The 26,358-nt window shown below is 50.0% G+C and overlaps 1 protein-coding gene across 1 annotated transcript in view; it reads left to right on the top strand.

Annotated features, from left to right (window-relative positions):
* The window catches only part of IGFBP4 (insulin like growth factor binding protein 4), a 41,215-nt gene extending 16,915 nt beyond the window's left edge, over positions 1 to 24,300 (top strand). Inside the window, exons 2-4 of the mRNA XM_006272460.4 lie at positions 12,678 to 12,832; positions 14,427 to 14,561; positions 15,562 to 24,300. Coding sequence (XP_006272522.2) covers positions 12,678 to 12,832; positions 14,427 to 14,561; positions 15,562 to 15,696 — 425 coding nt within the window. The 3' untranslated portion in view covers positions 15,697 to 24,300. The remainder of the gene's footprint in view (positions 1 to 12,677; positions 12,833 to 14,426; positions 14,562 to 15,561) is intronic.
* Positions 24,301 to 26,358: the final 2,058 nt, after the last annotated feature.

Below are 26,358 nucleotides of genomic sequence, written 5' to 3'. Positions count from 1 at the left end.
CTAAATGGGCAGAAACAATTGGTGACGGACAGGGGGGACAAGGCTGAACTCCTCAACGAGTTCTTTGCCTCAGTGTTCCTAAGGGAGGGACACGACAAGTCTCTCACTGGGGTTGTAGAGAGGCAGCAGCAAGGCGCCAGACTTCCATACGTAGATCCTGAGATGGTGCAGAGTCACTTGGAAGAACTGGATGCCTTTAAGTTGGCAGGCCCGGATGAGCTCCATCCGAGGGTGCTGAAGGCACTGGCCGACATCATTGCAGAGCCACTGGTGGGAGTATTTGAACACTCGTGGTGCACGGGCCAAGTCCCGGAGGACTGGAAAAGGGCCAACGTGGTCCCCATTTTCAAGAAGGGGAGGAAGGAGGACCCGGGCAACTATAGGCCAGTCAGTCTCACCTCCATCTTTGGCAAAGTCTTTGAAAAAATTATCAAGGCTCACATTTGTGAGAGCCCAGCAGAACAAATTATGCTGAGGGGAAACCAGCACGGGTTCGTGGCAGGCAGATCGTGCCTGACCAATCTAGTCTCTTTTTATGACCAGGTTACGAAACGCCTGGACACAGGAGGAGGGGTGGATGTTGTATACTTAGACTTCAGGAAGGCCTTTGATATGGTATCCCACCCCATACTGGTGAACAAGTTAAGAGGCTGTGACTTGGATGACTACACAGTCCGGTGGGTGGCGAATTGGCTGGAGGGTCGCACCCAGAGAGTCGTAGTAGATGGGTCAGTTTCAACCTGGAAGGGTGTGGGCAGTGGGGTCCCGCAGGGCTCGGTCCTTGGACCGATACTCTTTAATGTCTTCATCAGTGACTTGGACGAGGGAGTCAAATGTACTCTGTCCAAGTTTGCAGATGACACAAAGCTATGGGGAGAAGTGGACACGCCGGAGGGCAGGGAACAGCTGCAAGCAGACCTGGACAGGTTGGACAAGTGGGCAGAAACCAACAGGATGCAGTTCAACAAGGAGAAATGCAAAGTGCTGCACCTAGGGAGGAAAAATGTCCAGCACACCTACAGCCTAGGAAATGACCTGCTGGGTGGCACAGAGGTGGAAAGGGATCTTGGAGTCCTAGTGGACTCCAAGATGAACATGAGTCGGCAGTGTGACGAAGCCATCAAAAAAGCCAATGGCACTTTATCGTGCATCAGCAGATGCATGACGAATAGGTCCAGGGAGGTGATACTTCCCCTCTATAGGGCGCTGGTCAGACCACAGTTGGAGTACTGCGTGCAATTCTGGGCACCGCAATTCAAGAAGGATGCGGATAACCTGGAGAGGGTCCAGAGAAGGGAAACTTGTATGGTTAAGGGCCTGCAGACCAAGCCCTACGAGGAGAGACTAGAGAAACTGGACCTTTTCAGCCTCTGCAAGAGAAGGTTGAGAGGTGACCTTGTGGCTGCCTGTAAGTTCATCACGGGGGCACAGAAGGGAATTGGTGAGTATTTATTCACCAAGGCGCCCCCGGGGGTTACAAGAAACAATGGCCACAAGATAACAGACAGCAGATTTAGATTGGACATTAGGAATAACTTCTTCACAGTTCGAGTGGCCAAGGTCTGGAACGGGCTCCCAAGGGAGGTGGTGCTTTCCCCTACCCTGGGGGTCTTCAAGAGGAGGTTAGATGAGTATCTAGCTGGGGTCATCTAGACCCAGCACTCTTTCCTGCCTATGCAGGGGGTCGGACTCGATGATCTATTGAGGTCCCTTCTGACCCTAACATCTATGAACCTATGAATCTATGAGGGCAGGATGCTCATGACAATGAGCAGTTGGATACCACAGACAAGCCATCCCTCCCAGCTGCCTTGCTTCAGTTGGTTCTCAAGCCTCGGAGAAGGATAGGAGGTGAAAACACCTACCTTGTCTTGCAGCAGTGTAGGGATGTGGCGGGGCACCCAGGGCAAAGCAGAAGTGGTGATTTCTGGTTGCCATCGCAATTGCAAATGCAAATGTGCAGCTGCTGGCAGCAGTTGCTTCTTTTCACCCTCCTGCAAGTTAGCACCCAGGGCAGTTACCCCTATGTCTTCCCTACCCCTCAGTTACACCATTGTGGTCTTCTCTTTTTCTGCTTCTCCCTTGGGAATGATGCTGCTCAGCAGATGGAGAGAAAAAAACAGTGTCTCCTCTTCCAGCAGGCTCTAGTGCTGACTGTGCCCGAAGTCCATGGACAGTCCATCCAGTGTCACCCATTATTATTGAACACGTCTAGTCCCTAACATCCCAGGTAGGAAGCAGGAGGACTTTTCCCTTCCTCTGCTCCAAGGCAAACCCTGGACTGGGCACCATCTCCTACCTGGCAGCATTACAGCAGAACAGGGCAACCAGCAGGCAATGCCACCTGCTGCTAAGTCACACCAGTGCCGGTGTCTCCCTGACACAGGGTCTCCCAGGCTCAGCTGCAGGGGGTGGGGACCTTTGGCTTCATATTTCTCCCATTTCAAGGACTTGAACCAGTTCCTGGAAAAAATGACATATTAAACAAATAGCAAACAACAAACACAAAAGAAGGAGCAGCATTGCCATTGGTGCTGTGCTGTGGACTTTAACCAGGAGACTGGGAGCTGTTCCATAAATACTTCTCTGGGTGAGAGCAGGAGGTATTTACCAGTGAATACAGGCCACAGGACCCAGCGTCATGGATTGAGCCAGTGGCCTGGGCTGTGGAGTGGGACCTGGGAGATTTGGATTGCAATCACAGCTCAGCTGTTAACAGGCTTTATGGGCTTGGGCAGGCTTGCTCTTCTCTGAGTCTTCATCTCTGCTCTTTGGCTAGGCTATTAAGCCTGTAAGTTCTTAAGGGTAGGAATTGCCTTATGAGGTATACGTACAGTATTTGGCAGCTGAGCCTCCAAATACCTTTTCTTTCTCTCAGTGAAGGGCAGGTGCAGGATCTCCCATGCATTGTGTTTTGGGAGCATGGGTTCAATAAGAAACTAGTTGTCTGGGCATATTTTTCCAAGCTACCAGCAGAGACCCTCAGTTCTATTCCCAGCTCTCCAGTACTGCTCCTGAAAGGCTTTTTCGGTGTTGGCTTATAGGATTCTGCCCATGCCGAGGTGGGGAAGCAGTGGTGCTTACACAGCAGAATGAAATCTCTGCCTATAGAGCACAGTGTCAAAGGCCCTCATGCAGAGGACAAGTCACAGCCCACCTAGCAGCGGCTCTTACATTTTGCTGGGTTTTAGAGTCAACTCTCCCTCCAAAGAAAGATGTTTTGTGGGGCATCTTCCTTCCTTTCTGAACTTCACCCAGCCTACCTCTCCACATACAGCCCACAGAGCTTCTGTAGGTCACTGACCGGTAACAGTGGCACCCAGGATGGGGCCAACCAGGTCCTCTCCCCTGTGATGTTATAATCTCTGAGAGGCGGGTCATTAGCAGGGTTGAGCGAAATTTCGCCAAGTGTTTTGTTTTGAAGCAGTTTTGACATGTTTCGAGCCTCAAACAGCAACATTGAAACAAAACAAAAAGCATCGAAACAGCTTCCAAAAGAAATGAGGGCACTCAAAACATTTCGAACGTTTCAAAATGTTTCAAGTTTTGAAGCAGCAGGGTGGTGGGAGGCTGGGGAGAGCCAGGGCTGCTCTCTGAGTGGCTCCACAACCCCATGTAGCGCAGCCCTGGCTCTTCCCTGCCTCTTGCTGCTGGGCTGCGCTTCGTGGGGCTGGCAGAGCTGATCGGAGTGCAGTGTCGGCTCTGCCTGCCTCCTGCCACCAGGCTGCACTCCGATCAGCTCCGCCAGCCCCATGGAGCTCAGCCTGGTGGCATGAGGTGGAGTGCAGCCCTGGCTCTGCCCATCTTCTGCTGCCAGGCTGCTCTCCGATCGGCTCTGCCAACCCCATGGGGCTGTGGAGGTGGCAGCGGCAGCCTCCTGTCAACCGGCACAGCCTCCTGTCATCTGGTCCCAGGTGGCAACATAAGCCTTCTGTCATCTGGTGCAGATCTGGGGGTCCACACCCCCAGGAGGAGCCCGGCACAACCCTGCAGCCCTCCTGGGGGTGCGAGCCCCCAGATCTGCATTTCGGGTGACAGGAGGCTGCTGCTGCCAGCAAGTGTCATGAATTTTGCTTTCACAACTTTGAGGTGCAGTTTCTGAGACACCTCTGCACCTATCTCCTTGAAACTTGGCAGGCTTCCTGCCCTCAGAAGGGGCTACTGTCCCTTCAATTTGCATCTGAATCAGGCAAGAAATGACAATGGTTTAGGCATTTTCATGATTCCCCATTATAGCCTATGGGCGAAACATCGAAATGAGTCGAAACAGCGAAACAGTTTTGATGAAACAGAACAGGACAGTGCTTCAAAATGCATCAAAATGATTAAATGAAACACTGTCCCTTCCAAATGGCGAAACAGATGTCAAAATGAAATGATAGTGTTTCGCACATCCTTAGTCATTAGCATTACAGCTGTGGAAAGGGAGGCAAATAGTCCTGTATCACCCAGTGACTGATGAGTGGTAGAATCAGAAGCTACAACTGATTCCTGCTCCATAATAGCTACTGACCTCCCTCTGTAAGAAATGCTGACAACAACCACCCCCTATAGGGCACCTGGAGCTGCTCTGTAATCCAGGCTCCTGCTACGCAAGTCAGGTCTATGAACCAGCCCTGGGGCCCTCTGTGATACCTGGATATTGCTACAAGGCACAAGAGGAGACCAGGCAGCAGATCCCAGCTCCAGCCTCACTCCCATGTCTCGGCAGGCTAAAGACTAGTGGCCAACAACCAGCTGCTTCAGCTTGCCTCTCTCTCTCTCTCTCTCTCTGTCTCTGTCCTACTGCCTGGCAGAGACGCCTACAGGCTCTTCTCACTGGCTTGATGCTGGCTGCAGTTTTCCTTTATCTCAGCAGCTATTACAAAAAGTGAGATAAAGATACTGACTTCATCCTTATGTCTGAATTTTCTGTACTGAGCCAGAGAGCTTTAGTCCTACAGGGCATGGATACTGCTTAAAACCCTCAGAGAACCAATAGAATCTGTAGAGACAGAGAGAGATGGTGAAAGTCAGCATGCATGTCTCTCCCTGGAGGAGCCTGTCTCAGGCCCACATGAGAGCTCTAGTCTCGGCTACTTCCTCTTTTGGCAAAGAAAGTGGGATGGTTCAGGCCCTCATGGCTGCCAGAAAACCACTTCACCTCTTTCTTCCCCAGTCACTGAGCATGATGTGACTCAGCAACACTTCCAACTCTGGCTCCCTCTAAGAAGCTCCCTCTATAGAGAGAGGATTGTTTCTTGACCTAGCACTGACAATCGTGACAGGCCTGTGTTGCCAGGATGAACCTTAGGGCTGGAGGGATACCTCAGACAGAGGTTACACAGTACGTTCATTGTAGTGCAGAAAGGAACCCCAGAGCCTTTTCCATTTCCTGCAGGGATCATTTTTCCCTACTCTTGATTCTGAGCCTGTATCATGTGTTATACGTCCTGTATCTGGGGCTCAGCAAGTCGAGAAGTAGGCTTGTTTGGTAGGAACAATTCCTTTAGCTTTAGCGAGGTGCAGGAGTGATGGAACAAGCATGTACAGCTAGTTTGTGAAGCCAAGTAGCCTCTGTACTTTCACTGATTTTCAGCTGGCCAAACTGCCCATCTGTTTTAGGCAGATCTCAGAGTTTGGCCAGGTTATTCAAAATTATGCTGGGGTTTTGGCATTTCAGCAAGCTTTCTCACCGTTTTGTGCAAGAAACCAGCTCTATATACTGAGACCCTAAAATGAAGTCAGTACATCTTGTCTTTGCCTTTAGCACAAGCAAACTGTTGAACGCAATCCTTCCCATGCCGTGCAGGATTTAGCATGGGTATGCTGGGTAGCACAATAGGTGTGATGATTAACACAAGGGATGACACTATGCTATTGATTCCACACTGGCTTTTTTAGAAAGGATTTAGGTTCACAAATTTAACTCCTCTAACTGGTTCCCACCACAGGTCCAGTTTTAAAGCATTTATTAAAAAATGGAGGTTTTCCACCATCTTGTCTCTTGACTATGTCTACCCCCGTTTCTTCTCAAACCTTACTTCTCCAAAAATGATCTCTGCATTGATCATTCGTTCAAGCTTTTACTGCACTTGGAAAGACACAGACCTTTTTTATGTTAAGGGCAGCGTGCATTTATCATCAGTAGTATTTCCCTGGTCTACAAAAATCCAAAGATTTCCTAAGCCTAGCAGCCTACAAGGCTAATGTGGTTAAGGCTCACTTGCTTCTGTAGCCAACACCATGCAGGGGAGAGACATGGTCAGCATCTCCTTCAGCTTCCTTTGACTCCCCATGTACTCTTTTATAGTCAGATCAACTGGGGGTAGCCTTTGGTGTAAAGGCAGAACTGTAGTCAAACCCATGCCTCAAATAGAGCCACAGCAAGATGCCTGAACCACTCTGCTACCACATTCCAGTGCTGTGGAGCACTGAAATCTCTGTTCTGTTTTTGCCCACGCCAGCCAGAATGAAATGCTTATCTTATTCAGTTCTTCACAGAGCTATGGTCTGTGGACAAGCACAGCTCTGTGTGCATGTGGATGTGTACATCCCTATGGTGTTTGTGGCTCTTGGTACCAAAAGCCCCTTTCCTGCGAGAGACTGATAATGTGACATAGACATAAGGAGCATGGGAGCTCATTGACATGGCACTTTGACCCTGCAACTGTAGAAAAGCTTTGACAGCAAAGGAAGGTGAGGAAAAAGCCCCACCATGCACACTGAGTGGAAAAAATGTTACTTGAACCAAACCCGAAGCTTTAATGATTCTGAAATCAGAGGAACCTGCAGCTTTTTCAAAATGTTAAGCAAGCCAGATACAGTCTCATGACACTCCTCTTCCAGCTGCCAACATCTGGGATTCTAGTCTTGGATCTTCCTGTAACCCAGAAAGTAGACGCCAAGAAGTTGGATTTCAAAAATGAGCCCTGCTTGAAGTTAACATTTTTTATTCCTAGAGTTTTTTCTTGCTTTCCCCTTTCATGTATTTTGATGACCGGAGCTTTTTGGCTCTCTGAAACAGAGTGAATGGCTTGCTCACTCTTGTGCCTGGCCAGACCGGTGCTGAGTAGTCTGTAGGCTCAAACATTATGTGCAATTTCAAAGCCTTGCTATGTCATCAGCACTGGCCTCCTTCCATCCTGGAGGCAGTATTTCCAAGTCCTTTTCTACAGTCCCAGAGAGAGAATAAAGTTTCTTACCCTTTTGCAAGTAACGTCTTGTAAATAAACAGCAAACAAGATAGGCAGGTGGGGCCATGTTGTGAACAGCAGAGAGCATGCTGGGCAAAGATGCCTCCCAGAGAGCCCAATGCTCAGCAAGTATAGTCTGTCAGGTCTCCAACCCCTGCCGCCCTGGCTGTGGTGCAGATGCAGCTTCTCGCTGTCCAGCCTTGGCACAGGTGAAGCCCCCTGCCATCAACATGCCATGGACAGTCCCTGGCTCTTTTGGTGGGATCCAGTGGATTTGCAAGCTGGGCATGGCCCACAGGCCACGTATTGCTGATTCCTGCTTTAGGACATTTTGCCATGAGGAATTATGAAGTTTGATTATGCCAGGTGTGATGTATTTTCCTTCAGAAGCTGTGTATTTGCCGCTTTCCACTTTCTCTGAACCTTTCCTTCTCCCACTGTCCATTCTTGAGGCACCTTATCTATTGTCGTGTCTCCCCTGATCCAAGTCTTCAAAGAGGGAAATGATCCAAGAACTTTCCTGGGCACTCCCCTTTCTCCTGCCTACCCCCCATATCTAATGCTTCAGGGTCCTTTTTGAGTGGGGTGGTGGTCTAACCTGTCCTGTGAACACTACTCCAGGTGATTGCTTTAAGTTTCTAGAAGCTGAGCTGAACAGCCTGGGACCCATCCTGCTATGCTCTTTGCCAACTCTGGCCAGCCAGGCTGATATTTTTTTAAGGGATCATATCTGGGTTTTGGCCCCAATATATTCCTGACCCTTGAATGTGGGAGACACAGTGGCCACAAAGGAATGGGGGTGGCTGAGCTGGCACAGGGATAGAAACTTGCCTGAACTTTCTGTGTGTCCAGAGAAGCTTAGTAGAAATTTTTGGGTAAGCCAACAAGCTGGGATGGTCACACAGTTCTGCACTGGGGCTGACTGACCCTCTGCTCACAGCTTACCCTACAACCCCCTCCCACCACCTTCTAAAGCTGTTGGGTATCTGTCTATATTCTGCCATGCTGCAGCAAGCCATCACCAGGGAAGCACTGCATCCCCATCCCCCTCTGCACTCTCCCAGCATTTGTAGCAGACCCAGTGGGGCGGATGCAAAACTGCAGCAAATCCATGGAGCTGGACACAAGTGCTTGGCCTAGGATCCTGTCCATCTTGGCTGCCAGATCTCTTGTTGCCTCTGCCATTCGCCAATGAAACTTGAGCTCATTGGTCACGGTGTGTGTCCAGAATGAGCAGCTCAGCCAGGGGAATGAGCTGATGATGTTCAGGGCCTGGCAGTGACTTCCCCTGTCACAGGGATAAAGCATTAGGAACAAAGAGGTAGAAAAGAAAGAATAAAGACTCAGCCTCTGTGCCCAAAGAGAGATGGCTGGGCTCGCACTGGGAAAGCACTTTTTACAGTGTCATGGGGCTCACCAGGCCTCCAGAGGGTGTCCTTATTTTACCTGTGCGTGAACAGGACAGAGGGCACCCAGCTCCCATCTGGGATGGCATGGCCCTAGCTACTTGTACAGATCCCATCTAGCTTGTCCCTGCGGCCATAGGGCTGAGGGCAGGTGAAGTTGGGGGCATCCAAACCAAACCCCAAGGCTTGGGCCTGCACATAAGATGCCTTACAAAAGACGCTGGAAATATCTGAAGGCCCTGGTGGGGGTGGAGGATGTTTGCCAGTTGTAGGGCCACTTATGGTTCTGGACTGACTCATGGATTTGGATTTGATTTGGGTGATTTGGCTTGGAACATGAAAAATGTCTTTAAAAAACCAAACAAACTAAACTTGTACAAATCCCATCACTGGCTTCATTAGTGACCAGAACCAGCCATCCTAGAGGGCCTCACAGTTGCTTGGGACAAACTTGACAATAGTAGCAACTGAACTCAGGGAACCTGGCTTAGTGATTTTTCAAGCTGCAGAACTGCTGCATAGGATCCGCAGCAGTCACCCTACTGTTCTGTTCACATGTCTTCAGCAATGACCGAGATAGATCAATGCACAGCTCCAGTATGTTAGCCAGCAGTGCTGGAAGAGCATGGGTGCACCTATGATAATTGTCTTTAGGCAAGCCTGTGAGCAACTGAGCCAGGATCCTTCAGATCTACAAGCACCAGCTATAACCACTTGAGCTAGAGAGACAATTCTCACTGAGGGCTTTAAGAATTCATAGCATCTGCAGACTGGGTATGGAGGACACCCACTACCACACTCATTAGTGGGTTACATACACGTGCAGGTCTTTCAGTGTAGCATGCCTATGATGCACAAGCCCTTCTTGGGGCCTAGCTGGGAGCACATCACAGTTAGAGCAGCAGGCCACCAGGGGCCTGGCATTTCCAACCACCCCTCCATCAGTTCCTGAAGTTGGCAAGGAGGGGTCTAATGACAACCTTTGAGTCCTTAGAGCCAACACACCGGGAACTTGCATGCTGAGGTGACTATGATTGGAGCCTGTGCACATGGGGTGAATCCTCTTCTCCTAGTGGGGCTGCGATGCTGGGCAACTGCCCTTTTAGCTCCCCTGTTCCTTCTGCCAAATGAAGCTGGGACACCTGGACATGGAGATACTCCAGGACAAGGGCTTTGGAGTGTGATGAGAGCTGCCAAGCAGGGTCCTTCAGATCTCCCCTTTCCCTCTTGCCACGCGCTACCCAGACTGAAGTACAGAAGGTGCAGCTGTTTCCTTGGCAGCGTGCCTTCTGCCTGCTCAGGCTTAGCAAATATAAATAGAAGTGTGTGTGTGGTAAGGGGTGGGGGGGATGGGGAGGAGATCTCTGTTGTGGTTACCATGCTGGGTAGCTACAGCTCTCTTGGGGAAGAGCCAATCTAAGACACTGTCATGTAGCCAGGGGTGAAATGCTCTGAGGCCCTTGCTGGCCAATTGGTAAAGTGTCCTTGTCACTGCTCAATGCTGAGGATTTCCTGGTAGCTGGGAATTCTGCAAGGGGTTGCTCCGGCCAAGGCTGCTGTCTTTGTTAGCAGCCACCCTGCCACGTGTCCATGCTCCAGGATCAAAGAGAGGCACAGGTGTGCAGCTGCCCTGCAGGTGTCTGAGATCCTGCACACATATTGGCTAGAACATGACCAGCATCTCCAGCCAGGGAACGGGCATGTTACTGGCAGGGCGTAAGACAGCTCCCTTGACATAGGGATGTAGGGCATTGCAGAGTGGGCTCAGTAAGTGACTTGGAGGCTTTTAGATGGGAACAAGGTTGAGGGGCTATTCTCTGTCCTACAGGGCATGGGGCAGGAGGAGGTGGGGGGAGCATGGAGTGTCATCAAAACAGCCCCCCTTTTCTTGTACCAAGTGAACACATGCAGCCCTACCCTCAGGAGTGGTCTGACAATAGCTGACCAATGGAGCACCCAGGCACCATGGGCAGACCTGAGCTACTGCCAGCAGAAACCCCAACACTTACATGTAGCCCTACTAACCAGCTAATGCACACAATCCAGCACCCCAAAAACTTATCCATCAACCCACCCAACACCTATGGACAACACTATGACCACAGAGTGACACCAACAATCCAGCACCCCAAATCATTATCAACATACCACCCCTCCCAAAATGAAGGTGCCAAGTGGCAATGAACAACAAATGTGTGTGCAAAACAAGGAGTATTATAAATGCTCAGCCCCAGAATAAAGGGTGAAACGGTGTGAGGCAGAGAGGGGGGAGGCAAGGGCAGGTCATTGTCAGCCCAGGGCCTAACACTAGATGCTTTACCCTACAAAGGGCTGCATGCTATTTCCCTCAGAGTGGGAGAAAGGGGAGGGTCATTGTGTGGAAGAGTGGCTGCTGTGTGATCCTAAATGCGAGCAAACTCTGTATCCTACATACATTACCAGGAAGGGAGGCCAATTTTTGCATAACTGATGGAAACTTTTACTCAGCCGGTTTGGAAAGGGGCTAGAGTATGCAAGTATCCTTGAGTCCCGGAGGGAGTGGGCTGGGCAGCCTCATGAAAGAGCATAGGAGAAGATGGGAAGACAACCAGAAGAGGGCTGTCAGCAGGCCAGCCCAATGGGGCAGGGGGCCAGGGCTGGCAGACAGAGCAGTTTCACAGGCTTCGCTCCTACCTATTAAACTGCCTTGTTGGGCTGTGTCCGTGCATGTGGCAAGGTGACCACAAGCTGGGTTGCAGTGTCCTCTGAGGCAGTTTGGGCACCACTGGGAAGGGCTGGGGGGATTCTCAGCTGCACTGGGGCAGAGGTGGCAGCTGGCCTAAGAGAGTTTCTCATGGAATCGGCTCCAAGCCCCCTGTGGAGTCACAACAAAAGCTGATGGGGGGGAAAGAAAAAAGAATGAACAAAATTTCCCTGCATGCACTGTTGGCTGTTGCTGCAGCCAGTGGCTTTCTCAAGAAGGCAGCTTGAGGAGGAGGAGGAAGAGGAGGAGGAGGGGGATGGATGTATACTGAAGGAAAGGTAGAATGGCTCAGTGGTTAGGGCACAAGCCTTTGACTTGGGACACGGGGGGGGGGGGGTCCCAGTTCCTTCTCTGCCACAGACTTCCTTGGTGGCCTTAGGTAAGTCACTTAGCATCTCTGTACCTTGGCTCTCTTGCCTGTATCATAGGGCCAGTGGCACTGCTCTCTCTCACAATAGTGTTGTGGGGACAGAAAGGGTAAAGACAGAGCATGACCAGGTCAGACAAGCCCCATGGGTAGATGGGAGCCAGACTCAGGACATCTTTATTCTGTTACCCGCCCTGCCGCTAATTCACTGAATGGCTTTTGGCACATCACTTCATCCTCTTGTGCCCCTCTTTCCCTCATTTGTTTGATGGGTACTAATAACCACCTTTCCCCTGCTTCCTTTCTCCTTACCCTGTAAACTGTACAAGGAAGGACGTTGCCTGTACAGCACCAAGCACATTCCAACCCATGACCATGAATGTCTTGAGCCCCTTGGCACTATAGCTAGTGCCAAGTTAATCTATCCAGGCTTGGCTGGGCTTTCCTGACATGGTTCCTTAGTCAGCATGGTCACATGGCACAGGGCACAACCATAGCTGAGCCACATGGGCTTGTTCTGCATGTCTGTTTTTATTGGCCCATTCTAGGCAGTTACGAGAGGCTGTCTGGAGCTGCTGGAGCCAGGGGAAGGGAATGCATACTTCCCAGTAGTGCAGTGGACGCTGGGACATCCTGTGCTCGGAGCCCAAGGTTGGGGAGAATGTGGCGATATGGTCAATGCAGATAGATGCAGCAAATGCATCAGCATTTTTGTAGTCACATGCCTGGGAACCACACGTTAAGGGTGTTGGGGCTGATGGAGCCACAAGCTGAGTCAGTCAGGTCACAAAAACTACTCAGGTCTACAACATGGCTGGCTTGTGGCTCAGGAGACATGCACCAGTGTGGGGAGAGGGGATGAGGCAGAAGGAAAGAGGCACCAATGGGCATGGATGGAGGCTGAGGGGACTGTGGCAGCAACTACCCCTTCTACGAGCAATGCCCACAGCCCAAATCACTGCAAGACCCTCTGGTTATTTTTGCAGAAAAGGAGGAGATTGATCACCCCAACAACAGCTTCAGCCCCTGCAGCATCCAAGACCGGAAATGCCATCTGAAGCAGCAGGCGAAATCCCGTGAGCGGGCCAACAACGGTGTCAAGATGAGGAATACACACATCCGGGATGAGACAAGGCCAATAGTGAGATGCCCCATTTCTCCTCTTCCCCTCCCAGTAGCCCTTTCCCTTGGGGCTGGACCATTCTGGGAGGGAACTGCCACTGCAGCTGCACAGGGGTAAAATCAGTGCCTTGTGGTCCTAATGCTTTGGTCGGGTGCCTGTTAGGGCATGTCTCTGTAGCACATAGGAGCATAGGATCATAGGCAAGTAGGGTTGGAAGGGACCTCAGGCGGTCATCTAGTCCAGCCCCTGCTCAAGGCAGGATTGTTCCTGACTAAACCATCCCAGCCAAGTGTCTGTCCAACTTGATCTTGAAAACTTCCACAGATGGAGATTTCACAACCTTTCTGGGTAGCCTGTTTCAGTGCTTAACTACCCGATGCTTAATGTAACCAAAACAGATATATTACTTCCTGTCCAGGAGCTGGCATCCCTGGAGCAGGCATGGGGTGTCCTAGCATGGTGCTGTGTAGCTAGCTATTCCCTTAGGAGCCAGTAGGGCGGTGGTTCTCAACCTTTTTAGACTTAAGGCACCCCTTGGAACATGCCAACTCTTAGCTTTCACTCAGTTTTTGACTATGGATGAAATCTAGAGCAATTCTTCTGTCGCAAAGAACTCAGAAAGTCCAAAGCAGGTTATCATGTCTTTAACACAATATAGATTCCTATTTGAAATCTCTGGGTTTATCTTGTGAATCATGTTTGCATGCCTAATGGTGTTAACATTGTGCAGTACCCTTGAAAGGGTCTGAAGGCATCCCAGGGTGCTGAGGCTCCCTGGTTGAGAATCACTGTCATAGGGAGTGCTTCTATGCAAGGATCTGCTTGGCGGCTGGAGTTTGTACTGTCCACATCAGCAGGGGGTGCTCTTGCAACAATGGCTAGCATGAGGCAGTGTATACACCCTCCGGTGCACTGGCAAGTCACCACTAGTAGGGGGTTAGAAAAACAGATTCCTTACTGAGGGTGGGATGTGAGAAAGCTCCTAGGGTTGTCAGTGATGATCTGGGAACAGCGATGAGAACGGTGTCTCCTTGGTATTTGGGAATCAAAAGGGCTAAACTAGGACATGGTGAATTTCCAGAGACAGGAGGGATGTTTTATTTCAGGGGTAGCCAACCTGCAGTACACATGCCGCAAGTGGCACAGACAGCCTCTGTGTGGCATGTAGCGAATAAGGGAGGGACAGGTAGCATGGTGCAGATAGGGCAGGAAGCAGACAGCGGAGCAGCAGATCAGGCAGGGAGCACAGAGCAGGGAGCAGAAAGCAGAGCAGCAGATTGGGCAGGAGAAGGGCATTGGAGTGGCACTCAGGAAGGGTGTGGGGTTAATTTCTGGCATGCCTGCCAAAAGGTTTGTCCTGTACCATTTTATCTCATGCCACTTCTTTCCTGGGGGTTTTACAGACATCTCTTCCACTCAGGGGACCCCTGGCTAGAGAGGACAATAGAACTGCCCTGCCAGCTGTTCACCTTCTGGGCTCTCCCTCCAGGAGTACGTGACAGTTTGCAATAGAGGGTGGTTTCAGCCTGTTTCTGTGGGCACTGAATGTGGAGGGAGATGGGTATATCCCATCCTTCTTTGATGGGGGTCCTGATGGCTGCTGCATTTTTAGGCGCAGGGTTCCTGCCAGAGCGAGCTGCACAGAGCTCTGGAGAGACTAGCTGCCTCCCAGGGCCGAACTCATGAGGACTTGTACATCATCCCCATCCCAAACTGTGACCGCAATGGGAACTTCCATCCGAAGCAGGTATGGACAGAGCACATGTCTTACCTTGAGCACCATACCGCATGGTACTCTCAAAGGGCATGTGTGTTGGAGACCATGAGAGAGGCTGTTCTTCTGGGCATAGCTTTACAGACCCCATGGATAGTAAGGCTCAGTGAAGGAAGTGATAGGTGGTTTTGTGGCTGACACACAAGAGTCTCAGCCAGGACTCCTGAGTCAACACCTAGGTGATCTTGAACCTGGATCCCAGGCCTACCTTTTCAAAAGGTGGGCTACCTTAAGCTCCTCCTGATCTCAGCTCTTGTGAATATCAGGTCCTAGGGAGCTCAAGCTGAGCACCCAGAGCTAGAAGGAACCATTCAAGAACTCAGCCTTCCCCTCTCGGTCTCTCATTCTGCTGGTCTGCAAGATGGGGATGGTTATGCCCACCCCTGTACCTCACTGGGCTGGGCTGTGGATCCTTGGCCTGGGAGGTGCTAAAGCTAGGCATTTTTCTGAGTCTCCAAAACATGGATTGCTTGTGTGATCAGCCTTCTGCAGCTGACCTGACTCAGACTGTGCAAGCTCTTTGTTATTTGGGTAATGCTTGCGCTACAGGGTCTGCAACTGCTGTGGGCCATATTTTGCCTGGGTGAATCCCATAATGTGAGAAACCTATCTCCCACTGAAGTCAGAGAAAGTGAGGACCAGAAGGGACCTTCTGGGAGCCCTGTCCCCTGCTTTGGCAGGCAGCCATACCATATATTCCATGGCACTGCATGTCAAGCAAGGGGTGTGCCAGGGAGGGTAGAATCTATTGCTGGACTATTTGCCCAGTTCAGTGGGCTCCTGTTGAAATCACTGGGAGATCTGCCGTTCTGATGAAGGGGCCTCTTGCTGAGACCCTGGAGTTATACAGCAGTGAGCTGCCCTGGCAGAACAGGTGAGCTTGACTGCCCAAGCACACAGCTCATGTGGAAAGTCCTCTCTGCAGGCCCAGCAGGCAATAACCTGACCTCTTCCCTGCCCATATCTCTCCTAGTGTCACCCGGCTTTGGATGGGCAACGTGGGAAATGCTGGTGTGTGGACCGGAAAACAGGCGTCAAGCTGCCAGGCTTTCCTGAGCTGAAAGGGGACTTGGATTGCCACCAGCCAGCTGATGGCGTGCGAGAGTGACCCCATGGTAAAAGGGGACTATGAGATTTCCTTGGCGACCTGCTGAGGCTGAACAAACCCATTGGTGCTGTCTAGGAGTGGGAAGGAAGAGACACTACCACAAAACAACTCCCTGTGCCCAAGCGATCCCAGGCTGTACTCTCGTCCCAGTCAGAATGGCACCCCCGTCCTGCAAAACATCGCTGCCCTGCTCTGCAGCCGCTACCTGCCCCTTTTTGATCCTTACTTTGAACCTACCCCCAGCTCTGGACATGGACCTGGGGGCTCCTGCCTGCCCCAGGCTACAGGCCAGGCTTGGGTTAGGCACATGTGCCAAAATGACCACTAGCAATGGACACCACAAGGGCTTTCCCATTTGGGACACCTCCTGTCATCCTTTCCCCCTTTCCGACAGCCTTAAGGGGGATAGTCCCCTCCCCAGCCTTTCCCACTTTGCTCCAGCCCAGGTAGCTGGGGAAAGGTTTCTCTTGTCAAGGGACAGCTGGGGGCTCTTTGCCAGGGCGCAGAAATTATGGTAGTGGCTGCGGTGTCTGCACAGCCTCCCCTATCCCCCTGCATGCTCTGCTCCCCATGGCTGCTAAAGGGAGCTGTGGAGTCCCCTGCACAGGTGTGGGGATGTGCTGCATCTATTTTGAGGGAAGCAGGGGGTATTTTGAGATCACTATGCCAAAGTTTAAAGAAGGAGAGCAACAAAAATAGCCTCCAAGTCTTGGCTGCCACCAAGCATTTGGCATACATTACATACTGGGTTATGTTCCTACTCAACAAGGCTGCAGGGCTGTTGTGTTCTCAACCCTGTCTCCCACCCCACAAACTGTTTTTAATGTGATCACACCATAATGGGTGCAAGGATTTCCTAGTGTCCCACCCCCTCTCTTCTATGTCTGCATATTGCCAGGGCTAGTTTAAAGCATAGGACCTAGATGCTCCTGCCCATGATCTAGGTCCTGGAGTCAGGTCATTGCACCAGAGCCTCAGCTTTCCTGGAAAGAAAATGGTGTCCAGCTGTCGTGGGTTTTCAGAAAGCAGCTCAAAAATGTGACCCAGGTGTGAAGGATGGATGCAGCAGCATCTTCCTGAGTCTGCAGACAGCCTGAACTAAGAGCTCTGAGAAGGGGAATGGCTACATTCATCTCAATGGGGTGTTGACTCCAACACCCATCATTTTGACTTTGTTAGCCCCCACAGCAGAGTGGCAGGAGGAGACAAGTATGGTGAGCCTGGTTCCCTTCTGTCCCAGGCCCAGTAAGCACTGGGATTTCCTTACCACCACGCCTACCCGTTGTGGGGGCAGGGGAACATCAGCCTGCCCAAAGAGATGTATTATAGCAGGTGCCAGCAGACAGCACTTAGATGGGTGACATTTGCCACTGTTGCCTGGGTTGGGGTGTCGGGGGTGGAATGGGGATGTCGTGTCAAAGAAACCTCCTTGTTCCCTGGCTGTCTTTATCTGGTCCAGCCTGTTGCCAGACAAGGCAGCATGTCTCCATGTGAATGCATGTGTGTATGGTGAGCGTGGAGGTACGAGTGTGGAGGTGGGTAGTAACTGCTTGCTGATCTACAGCTGGTGGCAGTAGGGATGAGAACAAGGAGACACCCAAGGAAGTCTCCAGGGAGGCAAGGGAGTCCCAGTAGGAGGATCCACCTGTAAGAAGCCCTTCCTTTTCCACGTACAGTGTAGTGTTTTTCCCTAAGCCCCAACTCCTGGAAAAGACACTTTGGGCCATCCTGGCTCTAGAAAAGAGCATGAAGGTGTAACTCAGCTGTTCCCTAAAGTTTCAGCAACCAGGAGACATGTAACATGAGCCCTAAATTTAGCATTTTTTTTTTTTTACTCTTGTGCTTTTCAAGCCAATCTCATGATTACTGGGTGGTTCTGCCTCCTGTTTCTGGAACACTTAGGATGGGCCATATGGGTGCAGCCATCTATATTTCAGGAAATGGTTCCTGAAGGTCATTGTCAAAAGGTCATCAAGGTCAGAACTTTCTGAGCTGAAGTTGGCATGAAGCAGCCTCTCACACCACCAACTGCAACCCCAACCTTACTTAACTCTGGGAAAGTCCCCATGCTGGTCCCTCTCCTGGTCCCTCTCCCTATAACAACTCTCCTGCAGATCCTAGTCCAGAGTCAGTAACATTTTTGGCTTGAGTGCCAAAAGCACCCCAACCCTGACCCACACCAAGCCAAGCTTGGAGTGCCAGGAGCAGACCACAGGGAGTCGCGAGGAGCCCAATCCTCGTGGCTGGGGCTGGCTGCATGTGTGCCTCCGGGTAGACAGCAGAGGAGGGGCTGGGGTTGCACTGTCCCAGGCCCCACCCCTGCCATTCACCTAGTGGTGTGTGTGCACTCGCCACTGCCACGGAGCCTGGCTGGGGCTCTGGAGCCTGGTGCTGCTATTTGCAGCCTCCCGGCTGCCTTCTGTGAGCAGCCCAGGCTCCATAACCGGTGGCAGCGTCCCAGAGCCCAAGCCAGGTGTAGTGTGCCAAGCAAAATGGCCTTGCATGCCATGCTCTGATGCCTGCTGGCCCCTATCCTAGCCCCATCACAGCACCAAACTTATCAGCACTCTGTAACCAGGGCCTCTCTCGCCTAATCAGCCTGAAAAAAAAGATCCCTTCCTTTTGCTTTGGGCCAGGTTGTCAGGGTAAGCAGAAGACAAGCAGAATGGGGCTGACCAACCCCAGGTGTGCAAGGATATTGGGGGTCCCAGAATGAGACCCACAGCAGTGTTGCAGAGTTCATTTCCTTTCTTAGAAGTGAGATCCTTTCACTAGTGAAAACCAGCACACACTGCACTGGCCTCTGCTAGTTTGCATCAGCTCTGGGTACCCCTCACTATCCCGACTGCGTCCGTCCATTCTTGGAAAAACATCCCTCTGTTTTAACTTCTCCATAGCAGCAAAGAGCCATTTAGAAAGAGCAAATAATGATTGATGGCTGGAGAATTTTGAGCCCATCCTGGAAGCAGGCTGGAGCCCTGAGCTGTCAGCGGCCGCTCTCTGTCGACTTGAGAGTCAGGTGGTGAGTTCTGGCTGGCGTATTCATTTGCAGTGGGTTTATGCTGGGCACTGGGGGTGGGGGTGAGGGTGCGGGCTGGAGAAGTGCTCTCCTTGTACTGGAACAGTTGTGTGCCGGGCCTAAGATTTATGGTCTTGTCTCACTGTCCTTCCAATGTTTTGACTCGGAGACCTCCGCAGAGTGATTTATAAGGGGAACTACGTGAACCTTCTCTCCCCAACTCCTCCTTCTCCTCCTGCCTGGAATCCTTTGCTTTCAAGGCACTTCCCTTTGCAAAGGAGGAGCAGATAAGATCTGCTTGAGGTTCAGCTCCTCATTGCTTCCTGGCAGCTGCTGAGTTGTTTTTCTTTCCCCTTTTTTATGCCGACTCCACCGATGAACATACAAGGCTGCAGGACGAATGAGTGAAACCAAGGCTCCTGTCGGCACAAATCCACCCCAAACCTGACAGCTTGCTAACCCCTCTTCTCCCTCACCTCCTGCAGCCAGCACACCCCTCTGGGGATATTAGTTTACCAGAGCAGGAGCTAGAGAGGCAGGAAGGCAGTGGCTCTGAGAGCTGTACCAGGGCAGCAGAGATGGGAGTGGAAACATTGACTGCAAGGACTGAGATGGACATAGCCACCCTTCTCAGACCCCAAAAGGGGTGGCAGACCCCGCTGAGAGCCCCCCAAGGAAAGTTAAGCTGGTAGGAGAGTCTATACCAAACACCTAGTACACGTTAGGCATGCCAGTGCTTGGAGCTGGCTCCCCCTGTAGTCATTGGTGCAATTTATATTCAGGGCTGCATTGGCTGCTAAACCTGGGGGGTCTTGGTCCTCTCTGGGCTGGAAGGCCCTTCACCTTTATTCCATTAGCAAAGCAGCCAGGGCAGGGAGAATGATGACCTCTCTTTTAAATAATGCCAGGCTACACAGAGGCTGTGCAGTGTTCCCTGATGTGAGTGTGGGCTGCATTCAGGGCACTGCTGGTTTGCCTCACCAGTCATTCTGAAAATTCAGAAAAATACTGTTTCAGTTCAACCCAAAAGGAAAAGATTTTTAAAATTTTGGGTGAGTGGAACAGCAGGGGACAAAAAAGAGGTTGTTTTGTGGGGAAAGAAGCAGCTGACTTGGATTCTAAAGGGATTTCTTTTGAGAGGTTTTTCAGTATTTTAAAAGTAAAGAAGAGGGAGATTGTGAAACAAAACCTCTTTTTTGGTTCCAAAACCATAGATGCTTCATTTATGTTCAAGTGAAATGCTTCAGCATTTTTTCAATGTTGTTTCCCCCCCTGCAACCTTAACAGTTCAACAAACCCAAGACAACTCTGCGAGGTGTTTCTAGCTCCCCCCATCAGCAGCTTTTTTTTGCTAGAAAAAGAAGTCAACTGAAAGAGTTTTGCCCAGCTTTTTGTATAATCTTGTTGATACTTTGGCAAGGGGTCCCTTGTCCATAAAGGGCTGGTTGGTTCCTTCAGGGTTGGTTTTAATGTTGCTGCCCTATAATTATGGTGCATGAATATTGCCATCCAGAAGTAAAGCCTGGGGCAGTGATGCTGGTAAGAAATGCTGTCAAAATGACTAAGACCACAAGACACCATTTTTTGTTGAAATCAGAATATTTCCCCTTCCGCTTCCAAAGGCACTGATTTTGATGACATTTTATCTCAAATCCTGCACCTTCTAAAGGATTCATTTGCATAGCATCCATACAGCCCATTGGCACATTTTCTGAATGAAACCTTTTGATCTTTTGGCATTTTGAAACCAAACTTGCTGCTTTCTCGGGACATTGCTCTGCGGGAAGTTGCCATGTTTTTTGTTTTCATTTGGTTTGGAAAGGGGAAAAAAAGTGTCAAAATTGTGGAATTTGTCTTTGAATGAAAAATTCAGGTCCTTCCCAGTGCTACCCCGCCATGAGATTTCATTTCCTTCCCCACTGGGTGGAAGGTGACTATGTGGTTACTGGCTGAAGAAGATGGGGACAGCTGCTACAACTGCAGTGTGGATTTAGGGTGATTTGGGAAAGACAGGGCACTGTGTTGAGTGCTGGCTGAAGGGAGCACATGGTCTCTTATCTCTTGTGGCAGCGAGTTCCACAGTCCAAGAGCTGTCTCCTGCCATAGACCCTACTCCCATCTCCTGGCTGTGGGCCAGCCATGTCATTGTTCCGTGGATCACAGCTGTTAGGCAGGAAGAGCCGGTCCCATGGGGAGTTTGGAATGTCAAGACAGGGACCTTGAACTGGACTCTGGATTGGAGTTTGTTAAGCTTGGCTTTCCCTGTGTTTGTTGTCTAGGGACATGCAGTGTACATACCCGCATGTGTGCCAAGTCCCTTGCAACTCCCGAAGCACATGCGTGCACATCTATGTTCCAAAGCTATCGGGCACACATCCTCACCCTCATCGACATTGTGTGTGTGTGTGTGTGTGTGTGTGCGCGCGAATGTAGTTAGTTTCTAGTGTCTTGCAAAGCACTTGCACAGAAATGCAAAGTGGGTCAGCAAGTAAAACCCCAAGGCCCGAACAACTCTGCTTTCACGCTAAGGTGTCGTGAGCACGAGTGCAAAGTGAGTGTGAAATGCTTCCATGTCACAAATCCCCACATGTACTGGTTGAAACAGCAGATGCTCACTTTGCACTGGTTGTAAGTGACAACCTGTGGTACCTGGCAGTGTGTGCATATATGTGTATGTGCATGGGCCCATATACACAGAACTCAGGCTCGCCAAGTTTACCATGCTGTGTCTTTGTCCAGCCTCTCCCACTTTTTACCCAGTCACCTTCTTATCATGAATAGCTCAGCTTCTGTGTTCTGTTTATCCATTCTAGCCTCAGGAGAAAGAGTTTGTTTTTTTGATATATATGTTAAAAAAAAGAAGTGATTATCTTTGAATGAAATGCAGAACCTCATCCGGTCACAGCAAAATGCATGCGTTTTTGTGTGCATGTGCATAAAGCGTCCAAGAATCCTCAGATAGTACAAGAGGGTGGTATTGTTTCGCCTGTGGTCACGATGCCAACTTGCTTCCTTCCCATCCCGGAGCTGAATGGGTATCTTTCTCCTTCTGCCTTTTCCCATTGCTCCCTCCAGTTAATTATGCTTCCAGTCGCATGTGATTCCAAACACCATACAGACCTTCCTCCACCACTTGCTCACCTTGCCCCCTAAGCCACGGGAGGGTTTGACCTGGGAGTCATTGCACAGTTATTTTTAACTCTTTTTATTACCTGGTGAGAAAAAACGATGTACCAAGGGCACTGCCTTCCTCCACCTGTCTGCTCCCTGCACCCCTGAGTCCAAGCTGCTGTCTTCTTTAATGACCCAAACAAGCATTCAGACCTGCAGAGCCTCACAGCCATGGGCAGTGGGCTGAAGTCTGTTCTGTCTCATGTACTGACGTTGCAATCACCAGCTGAATTCTGGCTGCCACTGGCTGTTACCAACTGCAAACACAGTGGCAACATCCGCAGCTGGACTTGCATATCTGAGGGGCAGTCTGTGGTGTCAGCAATCTCGACTTTTAAACTGAGCCAATTTGCTAGCATAGTTCAGAATGAGGAAGCAGTGGGGACTCTCCTTACTCGCTCATCCAAGACCTGAAGGCCTTCCCCTGCCCTCCAGCAAGCCCAGTGTCAAGAATGAGCACTTTAGGATTTCAGCCCCTGGAGCATTTTGACTCCAGGCATGAAATGGACTATGGAGCATAGCTGGTCTCCAAAGTGGCCAGGGGTTTACCTGTCCTTGGTAGCACATAACAAAAGTAGCACTGAAATGAGGACAGACTCAGGCTGCGTTAGTGTTCCTCGCCTTACCTAGGGGCAGGCCACTTTCTGGGGGGCAAGGGGTAAATTTTTCTTGAGGCAAATGTGACTACGTAGGCATAGTATCTCCCCAGAAGGTCCGATCCACTCTTCCTGTCACATTCCAGAATGTGTGGTTGGCTCCGTTGGGCTTTTCTGCGACCCTAGGCACGGGGGTCCTATGCTGCCATGAGGCCGGTGTGAGTTTCCTTCCGCTCCACAGGCAGCTAGTCACTCCCCACGAGGTGGGGGGTCAGCAGTACACCCATTCACCACACTGGTCTTCTTTGTGAATAAGCCAAGAGGAGGCCTCTTTCCCACAGAGGTCACCAGTGCGACTCAGAGGACCCTCGAGCAATCTTGCATTGGCCCCCTGCAGCAGAGTGAGCTTTACCTCCCTGGGAGTCACAAGGCCACCCCGCTCCTTTGCACAAGGGCTACCACTTTCACTTTCCACTTCTGGGTTTAGCAGGCATTTGGGGAGGTCCCGCTGGGTTTTTGCCTGCCCTCTCTTCCTTTAATCCTTTCCTGGTGATCCTCTCAGCTACCTGCTGCACTGCTGTTGGTCTGTTCACTTTCTATAATAAGCCCAGTACATGCAGCAGGTCAGTAGGTGTCTCATCCCTGGACATATCTGATACATTCAGCATCACTGCAGGTGCCCGCTACCTGAATATATCCAGTATATTCAGCATTGCAGCAGGTAGCTCGTACCTGATACACTTAACAGCACAGATTTATTCACCCCAGACATATATGGTACACTCAGTACTGCAGCAGGTAAATCATACCTGATGCACATAGCAATACAGCAGATGTATTCTACCCGGTCTTATCTGGTATACTCAGCATCACAGCAGGTAAATCATACCTGATACATTTAGCATCACAGCAGATGTATTCTAACTGGTCATATCTGGTACACTCAGTATCACAGCAGATAAATCATATCTGATACATTTAGCATCACAGCAAATATATTTTACCTGGACACACCTAATACAGAGAGCATTGCAGCAGGTGTATCACAGCTAGATGTCCTGAGTACATTCAGTACTACAGTCATCATTACACATGTGCCTTTATTATAGCCTATTCCCTCTGGATATACCCAGGATAACATTTTGAGATCCAGATCAAGCAAAGAATTTCCTACTTTGTTTCATGAGCAGATAGAAACCACCTTATAAGAGCAATATACTTTTCCATTTACCTTTGGCAGGATGGTTTAAAGGCTGGTATCTTCGCCAAAAAGGGATACTGGAACCTTGTGAGGGCATTACATTTTTTCATTCATCATAAAGTGCATAAGGCTTTATCATTTTATATTGTCTCTCTTCTATAGATTAAAACAGTATTTACATGTGATCGTTATCCAAGAATAAGACTATCTAATCTCATCGCCTTTGTTCACCCCCTACGTGATTTTTGCTGTTTCTTCTTCAGATGAAACCTCCCATATAGTGTGTTGAGAATCCCTCTGTGTGTAGTGGCTTCCCGTCCTTACACAGTAAACTTGAAGCTTTATATTGTCAAAAAGAGAGAAAAAAAGAAAAAAAATGGTAATTGCTCTATTTAATTTTCACTGTTATTTAATGTGTTTCTGTTCAATGTATTTTATCTTTATATCACTTAAAAGAAAAAGCAAATGACAAATGAACCCAAAACAAATAATACGGCGGGCGCTGGGGTGTCAGCGATGGCCTGTAAGCTGTGATTTTCTACGATACGATTCATATGTTATATGAAAAACTATATGCTTTCTAAACGAGCTGAATTAAAACTAAAAACCACACAGAATTTGCCTCCTCTTTGCTGTGTCATTTTGAAACATCAGTAAGTGAATCAGCCTTGGTCTCTGTGCTTTTAAATGGGAGAAACACTTTATATAGTCTCTTCTTACAGAGGCTGCCATACTTCTTTTATGTGGGCACCTTAGCAGCCATAGAGTGATTCCAATGTCACAATGCATTTAGAGGTGGGGAATATAGCAGGTCAGTTTTACAGATAAGGACACACGAAACAAGGTAAATTATTCAGTTTGTGCCAAGTCAAACAGGGAACCCAGGATAGAGCTGGAACAGGGGTGGGGTTTATCTCCTGGGTGCCTTCTGCCTTGTGCAAAGGTTCGATGTTGGCCCTTGCTCTTTACTAGACAACCATACCAACAGCCACTGTATAATGGATGGCTGCTAAGCAGTTTCAGTGCTCTTAATTCAAGGGGGAAGGTGGCTTCTGACTTGCCTGGGGCCCTGTGAACTCTGCATTAGCCTAATGGTCGACTGCGAACTCAGCACAGGTATCCTTAGATCTAGCTCGGGGACCAGCCTCCCTACCCAATGGGGGATTAAGCATTAGTGATCTGGAAAAACTGAACCTGAAGAAGCCAAGCCGAAGGGATTCCTTGTCCAGCAATATTGCTTTAGGCATGACCAGCCTGCAAAGGTTGTGAAACCAGACCTGAACCTCCTCAGAGGATATGCCCTTCAGAGCCCTTGCCAGGCACCATCATGACAGATGCGTGCATGAAGGCAAGTTTTATCATGACAAATGTACAGCCCAGGGGCCGAATCCAGCCCACAGAGGCATTGGATCTAGCCTGTGCATTGGGGGGCTTCAGCAGTGTTGCACTTCACCTGCACTGCAGTCAGGTGCAGGGGCACTTTGCCAGTCCCAAGGCCAGGCATCAAGGAGAAGCGGTGGCAGCAGCAATGGTAGCAGACAAGGAAGAAGCATTGATTTGTCTCTGATGTGAGCTGGGTTGTTCCAGCCCGCTACTTAAAAAAAGTTGCCAACAGCTAATCTAGGGGAATCATTTTTGACTTGTGCCTGTGTTCACACCCCAGCTGAGGCCTCTCTCAGGGGGGAATACACTTTTGACTCCTAAGATTCCTTTTGCAATAGGTCCAGTAGAGAAATCTAGGGCAGAAGGACAAAAAGCATCAGGGACACTTCACAACAAAATGAAAACAGATCAAGAGACTGAATAAGTTCAAAATAAAGCAAATAAATCCACTCTGGTGCCTGGTTGCATTTGGGCTTTGCTGGTATCTTCCTGTCCTCTCCACTCCTGCAGATCTTCTCAGGAGCTATGCACATACAAACATTGGCAGTGCTGGGCTCAGACCATGCAGTTTTTACTAAAGCCCAGGGACCCCTTTGCTGGGTCTGATAAAGGCACTTGCTTTGCACATTTGATGTCCGATAGGGAAGACAATGCTCCATCAACATTTCTCTGTTAGAAGCCCTGGCACTGCAGCAGCAGTTTCACAAGGTTCCACTTCCCCCGAAACACACTTTCTCCTGCCTGAGCTGAAAATTACAGCAGCTAAATCTTGCTGGCAGCACCAGCTTCTTTTGATGAGACTGTTTTCAAGGACCCCAACTTGACCACAGACCTACTGAAGAGCTGCAGCAAAAGTGCCTGTGTGTGCACGCGCACGTGCACGTGTGTGCATGCACGTGCATCTCAGGTGGTTTGGAATAACAAAATTTATCACAGGACATTGCACAAAGTAAAAATCCATCTGAGACCTGAGCCTGATACATGTGAGACAGACCTTGTGTGTGTGCATGGAGGGGTGGGGGGAAGGGAGGGAGAAGGGGTGACAGGAGAATGTGTGAGCTGGAAAGAATTTGGATATGATTTTTCAGCTGCTGGACACCCATCTCTGATTAATTTTGGTGGGAGCCTCCGGTGCTCAGCAGCTCTGACAACTGGTCTAGTTTGGCAGAAGTGAGCTCAAAATGTTTGAATGGGAAGGATATACAAAACCAGGACCAATTACCTTGTTTAAAAAGCTTTTCTATCCAACTCACATTCCTCCCCTTGGGGGCCCTGGCCTGGCCCCCAACCCC

The sequence above is a fragment of the Alligator mississippiensis genome, chromosome 4 (genome assembly GCF_030867095.1).
Source record: "Alligator mississippiensis isolate rAllMis1 chromosome 4, rAllMis1, whole genome shotgun sequence".
Taxonomy (NCBI): domain Eukaryota; kingdom Metazoa; phylum Chordata; order Crocodylia; family Alligatoridae; genus Alligator; species Alligator mississippiensis.
The sequence above is the reverse complement of the archived record's forward strand: the minus strand, read 5'-3'. Positions and strand labels throughout refer to the sequence as shown.